The sequence below is a fragment of the Capsicum annuum genome, chromosome 4 (genome assembly GCF_002878395.1).
Source record: "Capsicum annuum cultivar UCD-10X-F1 chromosome 4, UCD10Xv1.1, whole genome shotgun sequence".
NCBI lineage: Eukaryota > Viridiplantae > Streptophyta > Magnoliopsida > Solanales > Solanaceae > Capsicum > Capsicum annuum.
The window spans coordinates 133122754-133135889 of NC_061114.1; the positions used below are offsets into that span (position 1 = coordinate 133122754).

At 37.4% G+C, this 13136-nt stretch overlaps 1 protein-coding gene across 1 annotated transcript; it reads right to left on the reverse strand.

The window, feature by feature from the left end:
- Positions 1-8068: 8068 nt before the first annotated feature.
- Positions 8069-8563, reverse strand: LOC107869011. Its single transcript, XM_016715603.1, has 2 exons — positions 8308-8563; positions 8069-8205 (listed from the first exon to the last, which is right to left on the reverse strand). The coding sequence occupies exons 1-2, from the start codon at positions 8561-8563 to the stop codon at positions 8069-8071; spliced, it is 393 nt and encodes a 130-aa protein (XP_016571089.1).
- Positions 8564-13136: the final 4573 nt, after the last annotated feature.

The following is a 13136-nucleotide window of genomic DNA, read 5'->3' on the forward strand; positions in this document are numbered from 1 at the left end:
TAATTCTCCTCTAACAGAATAAAGCATAAGATTCTTCCATTTTCCATTATATACACGTGGACCCCACAATAATAGAGATAGACACCATTTTTCATTATAGATATATTAACAGAATACTCACTGTTATATAAAGAATATTTCTCCATCACCAGACTGGACCATCGAATTTACTGCAACACAGGGAGGCTTCTTCTATTTTTTTCACCTAACACACATAAATTATCTTCTTCTCTACAAAATTCCATGCACGGAATTCAATTCACACACATAGAAAATAATCTTCCCTATTCTCATATACACCATCGCACATACACCATACAGGCACACACTCACCGAATTCACACTCACTTCACCACACGCACACATACATTAATTAGAGAGTGAGATCACAATTGAGAATAGAGAGAGGAAGATAGAATCGAAAAACATAGTAAGACAAACGAACAGTGAAGACAGATCAAAAATCAAAATAAATAGGGGAGAAAAAGCTGTCGGGGAGGTGTTCTATAAACGGCCGAGGTTGTTGGAGCTCTGGTGACGCAAAAATAGTGATCCCAAGCTTTGTCATCTTGAAACCCATCAAAAATAATTAAAAAACTGACTCAATTTCACCGATCAGGTGTGGGTTTTTGCTATTTGGTGATTTTCAGTTCGAAGTAGTGAAAAATAGAAGCAGGAATGAAAAAATTCAAGGTTGATGTTATTGATTTGGGATTCACTTTTGAGGTTTGGTTCGAAGTCTACTCTGTGGCTCTTCTCCAAAGTTGTTGTTTAGAGTTTCGGTATTGCATTTTAATAATACCAAAAAAAGAAGGATTTCGTTTGAGGTCCATTTCTTCAACTCTGTTCTTCTTTCATTTTTATTTAATGTGGTATGTTGATGTTGATTACGTGATTTGTATGTGTTTGATGATATGATTTAGATAGTGTGCTTGAGTTGCTATAATTTTTCCGACTTGATCGGTTAGTTCTCTATTGAAATCAATTAATGGTGTGGTTGTGAATGAATTTAGGAGGCGGGAATTAAAATTTATAAAAATGAATATGTATTTGTTTTGATTCATTGTTAGTGGTTAAATTTGGAATAAGGATGAATGTTGTCGGAACATGATAGCGTTATGATAGGTTGACGTCGATAGGCGAATTCTTGGTGTTGGGGTAGGCAACTCATAGGATTCTAATCATCGAATGTGTAAATATTTGTGTTGAGTGATTTTCTTCATTTTTATCGCATTTCATTAAATGTATTTATTTAGTCGGGGAATGCCTTGAAGCTCATTTGTATTTATTCACCGGGGAATGCTCCGACGTATTATGTTGGCGGAAGATATTCGTGATCAAGACCCAGGGCACCAGGTGGAACGTAGTTTAGGATTAATGTAGGTTTACATTTTAGTTACTTCTTTTTTAGCTTTGTAATAATTGAACTGGACATTAACTTTTGGATTTTCGTTTGTTTGGTTTGGTTATTTTATGTGTTTTGTGGTTTATACATTCATAATATCATACTAGCCGATATGCTCTACCAAACGACCGTGGTCAAACCATGGGACCGAGGGGTGCCTACTACCTTTCCCTCGGTCAACAGAATTCCTTAGTCGGAATCTCTGTTCGTAAACCAGTTTAAAGAGTCAAAATATTTTGAAAAGGATCTTTCAAAGGTGACTTGGCACACCGGATTATGCCAAGTGGCGACTCTGAACAAAAAATGTAAATAATCCATTTTGAAACAAAAAATTTTCATCTTTTGTCACTCAAAAAATAAAACCCTTTCAAAATTTAAAATCAAATTTTTTTGGGGGTTAAAAAGGGGTGTGACAGATAGTATCATGTTTTAGATCATTAAATGGGTAGGAAAATACTAAGTTCGGGTAGAAAAATTGTAGAAATGGAAGATGGTGATTTTTTGAATGTGTGAATATTTGTTGAGCGGTTCTTTCTATTTTAACGCACAAAATTGAGAAAATGTATTCATGTTACCGGGGAATGCCTCGAGGTTTCATGTACTTATTCACCGGGAAATGCCCTAAGGTACCTTGTACTCAGAAGACGTTCGCGATTAAGGCCCGAGGCATCGGGTAAAGCATTGGAGCTTAGTCTAGGATTTGTTTAGACTAGGTTGTTTTTATATATATTTTTTACATTTTTCTATTTCGGACTGTATAATTAGACTGAACACTAAATTTTGGATTGTTTTGTTTTGTTTGCTTGCTTGATTGTTTTGTGTGTTTTTGTGTGGTCTATACATTCATAATGCCATACCAGCCGATACGCTCCACCAAGCGATCATGGTCGAACTAAGGGATGAAGGGGTGCCTAACACCTTCCCTTCGGTCAACAGAATTCCCTAGCCGGAATCTCTGTTCGCAAACTAGTTTTAAAGATTCAAAAATGGTTTTGAAGGAGGATTTTCAAACATGACTTGGCACACCCTATTATGTCAAGTGGCAACTCTGAATTAATTGTAAAATGAATCCTTTTTTGAAACAAATTTTCTTTTTATCACTTAATAATAAAACTCTTTCAAACTTTAAAATCCATATTCTTTTATGGTAAAAAGGGGGTGTGACATCTCTGACGACTCTGTTGGAGAATTTTTTTTCTGAATTTGAGCTTATTTTTTGAGTTGTATCGGCTTGATTTGACATTATGGGTGTATAAACATTGTTTGTGTTATCGTTTGTGTTTATTTTTTCATTATTAAGTGCCTACGTGCTATATCTTTACAGTTTTTCTCTTGTGTGTTACCACTTTATATCTGACATCATGTCATGACCCGAGTCAATTCTTTCTGCAACAAGTCCCGGAGTGCACGTCGTGTGCATGAACTCTAGTTGAATCACCCTTATTTTAGGAGGGGGAGCCGTCGAATGTATGGAGAGGGTGGAAAGCAAAGAAGCCACTATTGACCATACGCTTCCTCGAACAACCTTTTTAGTACACCCCAACGTAAGTCAGCCTTTAGGTCATGCTTATTTGCATCATACTGAGACCTAGGGGGACTCACTTGGTCCTTTGTAGGAGACTCACCCCTAAAGCATCCTTACATGCTAATTGTTGCATCTTTGAGGACAACAAGATTATTTGACGGACTGATTTTGGGAAAACATGTGCTAGAATTAAAGAAAGGTGTATAAGTATGGATAAATTCAAAAAAGGGAAAAAGAGAAAGGTGAATCAAAAAAGTGTTTCGTATTTTTTAGGGTTCTTTATGACTTTTGTTTTCCACAATTCAAAATTCAAAAAAAAAAAAAAGATTTTTTACTTTTTGCACTCATTTTTCAAAAATCAAAAACATCAAAAAGATTTTCCTTTTGTTTCCTTTAGCAAGCATTCACAATTCGAAAACTCCGAAAAGATTTTTTCTAGAAGCTTTTTATAAAAAAAAATTCAAAAAAGATGATAGAAGTTTTGTGCATTTCATATAACAAAAATACCAAAAGATTTTTCTTTCATAGTTATTGGTGTCATTTTTATGTGAAGTGTCAAATTAAAAATCTCAAAAAAGATTTTATTAACGTTTTTCATCATTTGTCTTTGGTAATGGCTCCTAAGTCAAGGTTTAGTTTGATATTTAATCCTTAATTGTCTAATCTAGATGAACTACGCACCCCTAATTCTCCTCTCTCGGGAATAAGATACTTAGGCAGCCTATTGTGGGTTCGGAGATCTTATTTAAAAAATTTCCCCCCAAAAAAATTCTTCACTCTTCATTTAGAGTAGGTGTTTTCTATATATCTTTAAAAGAAAATCACAAAAAGATTTTTTGTTAATAGTTTCAAGTTTCATTTCGTATGAGATTCAGAATCCAAAAAGATTTTCTTTAGTAATCATAGGTTTCATTTTGTATAGGAATTTGAAAAATTCAAAAAGATTTTCTTCACTCTTCTTTTAGAGTAGGTGTTTCATTTACATCTTCAAAAGAAAACTACAAAAATATTTCCCTTTAATAGGTTCAAGTTTCATTTTCGTATGAAATTCAAAATCGAAAATCCAAAAAGATTTTTCTTTGGTTATCGTAGGTTTCATTTTGTATAGGGAGTTTAAACCTAAAAAATTCAAAAAAAGATTTTTGTCAATTATTTTGACAATTTGTTATTTTCTTTTTTCTTCTTAAAGTTTCAAGAAAAAGAGTTTAATTGGCCATTATGACAAGACTTCATGAACTACGCACACCTGATTCTCCACTTTCGGGAGTGAGATACGTAGGCGCCCTTCTAGGGTTCGGTGATCTTTTTCAAAGAAAAGAAAAAGAAAGAGTTTTGAAAAAGTGTTTCACTCTAACACATTTGTTATCTCTTGTTTAGTTAGTTTATGGTGGTTAGTTTGTGGCATTTTGGGTGGTCCTCCATATTGCACCCAGTCACAGAAGAAGTTATGGCCAACAAAGATATTAAGTTTGTTGTCACTAATCAGATAGGGAGTTCAGGGTATGAGAATTTAGGAGTCAATGAAGAGATTCAGAAATTAAGGCAGCAAATGATAGAAATGCATTGAGCTTGGGCTAACTGGTTGCCACCTTCTCCATATTCCCCCGATAATTTGGAATATCTTTCTAGCTTGCCTCCCGTGTCGTATGCATAAATTCCTATTTTTATTGACATGCCACAACATTTATCAAAACCTACTCCGGAGCAACACTATCCTAACACTTCTAATATTCCTCTCCAAGTTCCTCAATACAAAACTACCACATACTCGGCTTCACTTGTAATTCATGTTTTTGCAGCGCCACCCTCGCCTGAAGCCCATGCTTTTAATGTCAATCCAATGGTTATCATTTCTCAATCTGCAATTGAGCCTGTACTGAATATTTTTAGTGATCAGTATTATGCTCTTGAGCCCATATTTAAGTTAACTGGTCCTTATGACGACACTCAACCTCCTGAATTTCCTCTTAACACTGAGAAGCCTGTTATAACAGAAGAACAAGAGAAAATGACCAGAAAATTAAGAAGTTTGGAACTGGATATGAAAAACCTCCAAGGACTTGGGGGGTACAAAATGTCTCATATAAAGATCTGTGAATGTTTCCAGGTGTTCATCTCCCTTTTGGTTTTAAAATGCTGAAGTTTGAGAAGTATGACAGACATGGCGATCCTGCAGCACATTTAAGGAGTTATTACAACCAACTAAGGAGTGCTGGAGGGAAAAAAGAATTACTCATGGCATATTTCGGTGAGAGTCTTTCAAGTCTAGCCTCAGAGTGGTTTGTTGATAAGTATATTGATAGGTGGAATAGTTAGAATAACCTAGATAATCAATTCGTGCAACAATTACAATATAATATGGAGTTGGTTCCAGATGAGAAATCCCTAACTAATTTGAAGAAAAAGAGTACTGAAAGTTTCAGAGAGTATGCAATTAGATGGCGTGAACAAGCTGCTAGAGTGAAACCACCAATGAAAGAAAGTAAGATAGTGGAGGTGTTTATTCAAGCGCAGGATGAAGCATATTTCAACACTTGTTACCTGCATTAGGCAAGCCATTTATTAAGGTTCTCCAAATGGGGGAGATGATAGAAGATGGAATTAGGACCGATCGCATTGGTGAGTTTTGAAACATTAAAAGCAACTACTCAATCAATTCAAAAGGGTTCAGGAAGTGTTGGGGGGAAGAAGAATGAGGAAGATGTATCTTCTATTGTTGTTGGACAACGGGCACGGACAAGAAGACTACGTCATCGTTGCCCTCAGGCTCAAACCCAAGTTTATGCCCAAGCTCCACAGAATCTTTCCCAAAATCCATTATACTCTATTCTCCCACCTCCATATCCAATATACAATGCACAACCCTATGGTCAATTCCCTTATTACCCATAATGGCGTGCACAACTCTTCAGAGTCATTCTCAAAATTCACAAATATACCAAAGCCCTTTTAGGCCTAATTTTTGATCCAAGCCAAACAATGAAATGAGGCAGAAGTCGAGGGATAGCTTCATACCAATTGGAGAGTCATATGCTAATTTATTTCATAGATTGGTACAACGGGCATGATCACTCCTTTCCTTGGGTATACTCCTGACCCGCATTCAAGAAGCTTTGATCCTAATGTACGATGTGCATATTATTCTAATGTTCAGGGTCATAGTATTGAAGATTATCGTGCTTTGAAAAGAGAAATTGAAAAGATGATTCAAGATAAATCAATTATGGTGCAGACCATTGACAGTGAGGAAAGATCTAGTCATGATGATATGAAAATCAGTGGCTAAGATGTCAGGCTAAGCAATTGAGAAGTCACCCCTCTTCCTACTAGAAAGAGGTCTGGTAGTGTGTTTTATTTTATTTTTTGTTATTCGAATTATTTCAGGGTTGTAGTTTAGGATCTATTTTGTTTTGTCCCTTTGTCGTTATGTTCAAACCCTTCTATCTTTTATTTTAATTAAATGGAGTATCCCTTTTTCCTTTGTATTTTAAATTTGTGTTGTTTGTTTGCTTTCTTTGTATAGCACATTTTATGTTGATTCTAGTGATATGAAATGCTAGCGGAATTTTTAGCTAGATCTTGAAATCCAATTTAAGCACGAACATTGAACTAGAGGGTTAAAGTTAGAAAAAGAGAGCATCGGAGAAAATAGGTAGAGTATTGAGACATTTGATGACAAGTTGAAGCCTTCTTTGAAAATTAAGACAATTGTTTTGAGAATCATAAGAGTAACTTGGTCATCAATTGAAAGGCATGTCTAAATTAGGTTAGATGGTGGAGTGATATGTTGAACAAAGTGCAAGAGTAGTTATGTAATGCCCCAATATCCCATCCCAAGATGTCACCACTTCTATAACTCACTATGACAATAATCAAGCTGTAATAAGGAAGAATAATCATGTCATGAATATACTGGAATATGAAGAAATACTAGCATGTACAATCAAAATACAGAATTTCTATACATACTGGTACTCTAGTCTAACAAAGCCTCTACTACATAAGACTAAGGAGCCATTGGGACAGATCCCCAACTGACTCATACTGAACTGGAAATAAACCCCATCTACGATCAAGACAAAAATCAGGAACATAGGTCCTCGAACCATGATGAAGCACCACTATACGAATGTAGATGGAGGTACTCAAAGATCACTGTCGATGCTAAGACTGAGCACCTGAACCTACATCATAAGAAAATATAGAACACAAATGGCCAAAATATAGAGGCCTCCAAAAATGGAAAATGGCCAAAATACCTTTGCAAAAATCGTCCATCAATTGCTGAAAAAAATAGTTGACGACATCCGTGACAAGCCGACAGTCCCATGATAGGCCGTCACGAATTGTCATCACAAAAAGGGTGGATTTTGTAACTTTCTGCCTTAAGGTGACGACATTTTGTGATGGGCCGTCAGGCTTGTGACGAGTCATCACAAAAGGTCGTCACGGATTTTCCAGTCTAACACGCTGGGGTAAAATAAGCATAACTCTTTGCTATGATATAAGATTTTGATGAAATGGGTATCGTTGAAAATCTAATTTAATTATATATCTTTTCGTAGTACAATAGGAGATATGCTCATTTGAAGTTGACTATGACAAAATCCTTCTCAAGAATTCAATCGGTAAAGAATGTTTTGATTCGCCCAATCGTTATGACATCTTTAAAGCCTTAATACACATCACGCTTGTCCAGAAAACAACCAATACTCTATAATTCATTTTTGATGAGCTTGATTCATTATTGCAATATTGGTTAGAGTCTCGGGGTATTACAATATCTCCCCCTTGGAAACATTCGTCCTCGAATATTGCTAGATAGGCCAAGAACAAGAGAAAATGAGGACGTATAGCTGGAACGACTCATAAAAAGGGGCTTATTTCACTCTAAACTTTCGAGTACTTCAAAAAATGCACGAATCATAGAGAGAATAACCATATAGCTGAATACACTGGATTAGAAGGAAACTGAATTAGGGAAGAATAGTACCTTCGTCTTGATTTAAACTCGTGGAGAAGAGATGAGGGTATCTGGCTCGCATATCTTCTTCTTCTTCCCAAGTAGCACCCTCGACTGATTGATTTCGCCAAAGAACTTTAACCAAGGGAACTTTCTTATTTCTTATTCTACGAATTTAATAATCCAGGATTTCAACCAAAAATTTATCATACAAAAGGCTATCCTGAACATTAAAATTTTCTGACGGATCAACAACAACAGAATCACCAATGTGCTTTTTGAACATAGAAACGTGAAAGACAGGATGGATAGCTGACAATATGGCAGATAACTCAATATCATAAGCTGCTTTCCTAACACGATTCAAAACTCTATAAGGGCTAACGTATCAGGGACTAAGCTTTCCTTTCTTACCAAATATTTCTACCCTCTTCACGAGTGAAATATTCAAGTACACCAAATCGTTAACCTCAAACACAAGAGCTCTTTTTCTCACATCTGCATATGACTTATGAAGACTTTGGGCTATCTTTAACCTTTCTTGAATCAGTTTATATTTCTCCATAGCTTCAAACACAGCATCAGGTCCACTCACAACGGCTTTACCCACTTCAAACCAACCTATGGGTGATCTACATCGCCTTCTGTATAAAGCCTCAAATGGAGCCATTCCAATGCTAGCTTGAAAACTGTTGTTGTAAGAAATTCAATCAATGGCAAATGTTCATCCCAACTTCCTTTGAAATCAAGAACACATGCCCTCAACATATCCTCCAAGGTCTGGATGGTCCTCTCAGCTTGACCATCTGTCTGCGGATGAAAATCAAATCTAAGATGAACTTGAGTACCGAGACCCTTCTGAAAAGCCCTCCAAAACTGAGAAAAAAATTGAGTACCCCTGTCGGAGATAATAGATAAAGGAACTCCATGTAACCTGACTAATTCTCGAATGTACATCTTAGCATAGTACTCAGCAGTGAAAGATGTATGCACTGGAAAGAAATGCGCGGACTTAGTCAACCTGTCTACAATGACCCAAATCAACTCATAATGATGTCGAAAAGTAGGTAAACCAGTTACAAAATCCATATTCACTTCCTCCAACTTCCAAGTAGGAATACTAAATTCTTGCATCATTCCACCGGGTCTTTGGTGTTCTATCTTAACCTGTTAGCAAGTTGTACACTTCTCTACAAATTTTGCTATATCCTTTTTCATATCATTCCACCAATAAATTTCTCGCAAATCATGATACATATTGATAGCACCGGGATGAATAAAATATCGAACACTATGCACTTCATCCATAATTCTCTGCCTCAAATCTTCAACATCGGGCACAAATAATCTATTCTAAAATCTCAATACACCATCTCCCCCCAGGAGAAAACCTCCACCTTTTGCTCTTTAACTAACTCCTTTAGTCTGACCAAACTAGGATCAATATCTCACTTCTCCTTTACTTACGAAACTAGAGAAGACTCGGAGCTACTCTGGACCTAAACAACACTCTCAGCTGAATTAAGAAATCTAATTCCCAACCTAGCCAGATGATGCATCTCACGAGCTAACTCCTTCCTATCTTCCTCGTCCTGTGCTACACTACCCATGGACGACCTGCTAAGGCAACTGCCACAACATTGGCCTTGCTCGAGTGATACAACACATTCATATAAGTCTTTTAACAATTCTAACCATCGCTTCTGACAAAGATTCAACTCTCTCTGAGTAAACACATATTGCAAACTCTTGTGGTCCATAAAGACATCAACATGAACACCGTACAAATAGTTTCTCCAAATTTTCAAGGCAAAGGTCACTGTAGCTAACTCAAGGTCATGGGTTGGGTAGTTTTTCTCATGCGGTTTCAACTGTCTAGAGGCATAGGCTATAACCTTACCTTCCTACATCAACACGCAACCCAACCCAACTCTAGAAGTATCACAGTACACCACAAAGTCGTTTACACCATTTGGAAGGGTCAACACAGGGGCCGAAGTAAGTTGAGTCTTCAACTACTGAAAACTCTTCTCGAAAGGATCAGACCATAGGAATTTAACTTTCTTTTGGGTCAACCGAGTCAAAGGAGATGTAATGGAAGAGAAACCCTCAACAAAATAATGGTAGTAGCCAGCTAAACCCAAGAAACTCCTAATATCAGATGGGAAAATAGGTCTAGGCCAATTTTTCACAACTTCTATCTTTTGAGGATCAACTCGAGTACCTTCAGAAGAAATAATATGACCTAGAAAAGTAACTGACCTTAGATAAAATTCTCACTTACTAAATTTGGCAAATAGTTGATGATCTCAAAGGGTTTGCAAGACTATTCGGAGATGATCTGCATGATCATTCTTACTTTGGGAGTATACAAGAATATCATCTAGGAACACAATAACAAATATATCTAGGTACTGTCTGAACAACTGATTTATGAGATCCATAAAAGCTGTTGGGGTATTTGTTAGCCCGAAGGACATGCCCAAGAACTCAAAATGACTATATCGGGTGTGAAATGCTGTCTTTGGAATATCACACTCCCTAACTTTAAGCTGGTGATAACCGGATCTCAAATATATTTTTGAGAAATAGTTGGCACCTTGCAGTTTATCAAATAGGTCATCAATTCTAGGAAGAGGGTACTTGTTCTTGATTGTGACCTTGTTAAGATGATGATAGTCAATGGACATCCGTAATAAACCATCTTTCTTTCGCACGAAAAGAATGGGTGCACCCCAAGGAGATACACTAGGCCTTATGAAACCCTTTTCTAGAAGATCTTTGAGTTGCTCTTTCAACTCCTTAAGTTCTTGGGGGGCCATACGATTGGAGGAATAGAAATAGGCTGCATATCGGGGAGAAGATCAATTCTGAATTCTATCTCTCTATCGGGAGGTACCCCTGGGAGATCTTCCAGAAAAACATCACAAAAATCATTAATAATGCTGATTGAATGAATGGTCGGAGTCTCAAACTTAGTATTTTAACTCGAACCAAATGATAGATGCAACCCTTAGATATCAATTTCCTAGCTTTAAGATAGGATATAAAATGACTCTTGGGAGATACAGAATTTCCGAACCACTCAAAGGCTGGCTCATTGGGAAATTGAAACTTTACTACACGGTTACGACAGTCTACAGACGCATAACAAGAGTGAAGCCAATCTATACCCAGAATAATGTCAAAATCAACCATGTCTACTCAATCAAATCTGTAAATATGACTCCGTGAAGGAAAATGATAGGACACTTCTTATATACTTGCTTAGCAACAACAGGTTCACCAACTGGAGTAGAAACTAGAAAAGGCTCAGGAATCTTTTCAGCATTGATCTAAAAATTCACAGCCACTAGCGAAGTCACATAAGAAAGACTTGACCCGGGGTCCATCAACACATACACATCAAAATGAAATATATGGAGCGTACCAATAACAACATCTGATGAATGCTCCTTCTCCTAGCGAGGTGGTATAGCATAAAAGAAATTTTGGCACTGACCACCGACAGTACTAGACGAGGTACCCTAAGGAGGAGTAGGATGAACTAAAAGGGCTAGAGCACTAATAGCCTAACTCTTGGAACGAACATCACGGCTCCCCTGTCTAGCATATGGACAATCTCTGAGTCTGTGGCCTAACTTACCACTACCAAAAAAACCTCTTTGCTCAGCCATACACTCTTCGAAATGCGTCCTACTATACTTAGCACATAGGGGATAGTCAGGTCTATTGCTCACACTGTCCTGAGACCTGGACACAGTAGGTCTATTACCCTACTCCTACCTAACTTTGAATGTGCGAGCACTAGCTGATGACGGTGTTGGCATAAAAGAATGACTCTGAAATTGAGGGCGGATCCCTCTAGAAAATCTACTCTGAATATACCCCTGCTGCTCTAATCTAACTCTCTTATTCCATCTCATTTTCTCTCACTCTTTTACCTTGTCCACTTTAATTTGCTGAGCATGTATCATTAATCTTAAAAGATCCATGTCCCTATTGAGCATAGCGGACCTACACTCTTTCACAATATAACTTAATACGCTAGTGAAAAACTTACTTATACTGGTCCTGGAATCAGCCATCATACCGGGAGCATACTTAGACAACTCTTTAACTATCATGGAGCCTTGTCTCAAGTTCATAAATTCTTCTAGTTTTGCTTCCCTCAGCTCCGGGGAAAATAATCGGTCTAAGAACACATCCTAGAACAACTGCCAAGTCATGGGAGCGGCATCTTCCCCTCTACTCTTCCTCCACATCTCTACCCAATTATAAGCAATATCTTTCAAGAGATAGGAAGCTAGCTCTACACTTTCTTCCTTTGTTACATGCATAATTTGGGTAATCTTTTTTACCTCATCAAGATACATCTATGGTTCCTCACCTGCCCTAGACCCATAAAAATCTGGCGGATTCATCTATATAAAATCATGAATTTGAGCTGCCGCTGAATTACCTTCTTGTGGAGTTGGGACTGCAGCCAGAACATTAGCCTGAGCATTGGCGGTAACTACCTGGGCTAGCGTCTAAAAATCTACCCAGAATTCGGCATGAGTCGCTGTCCCATTTAAAAGATCAATGGGTTGAGGTCGTTCGTTGTTTCTGCAAGCTCTACGAGGAGGCATTTTTTGTCATAAGAGAGCATGAATTAATAGCATAGAGAAACTGTCGTAACCACGATAGACTTTTGAAAGAAAAAAATGACTTTTCCTAAAACGTCTTGTAACCTCTTGCTCATAGATGTGGTGCGCTACACACCGATGATCAAGACTCTATATAACGCGGCTTGTCAGACTCCCTAGGACTCTTTAAAACTTAGGATTTGATACCAAGCTTGTAACGCCCCAAGATCCCATCCCAAGATGTTAAGGTCACACGTGGCCTCAAGCTAACCTTCTGAGCCTGTCATCACTGCTATAATTCACATTGACAATAATCAAGCTGTAATAAGGAAGATTAATCATGTCATAAATATACTGGAATATGAAGAAATACTATCCTATACAATCAAAATACTGAAGTTTTGTACATACTGGTACTCTAGTTTGACAACGCCTCTACTACATAAGACTGAGGAGCTATTGGGACAGATCCCCAACTGACTCGTACTGAACTGGAAATAAACCACCATATACTATCAAGACAAAAATCAGGAACATAGGTCCTCAAACCATGAGGACTCACCAACTGTACGAATATAGATGAAGGTACTCGAAGATCATTGTCGCTGCTGAAAC

Bases quoted from the DNA above. Each gene is read 5' to 3' on its own strand.
- LOC107869011 (XM_016715603.1), bottom strand. From the start codon at position 8,563: ATGGCTCCATTTGAGGCTTTATACAGAAGGCGATGTAGATCACCCATA. The intron at 8,206-8,307 runs GTAAGAAAGGAA...CCATATTGTCAG, and splicing joins GAAGAGGGTAGAAATATTTG to CTATCCATCCTGTCTTTCAC.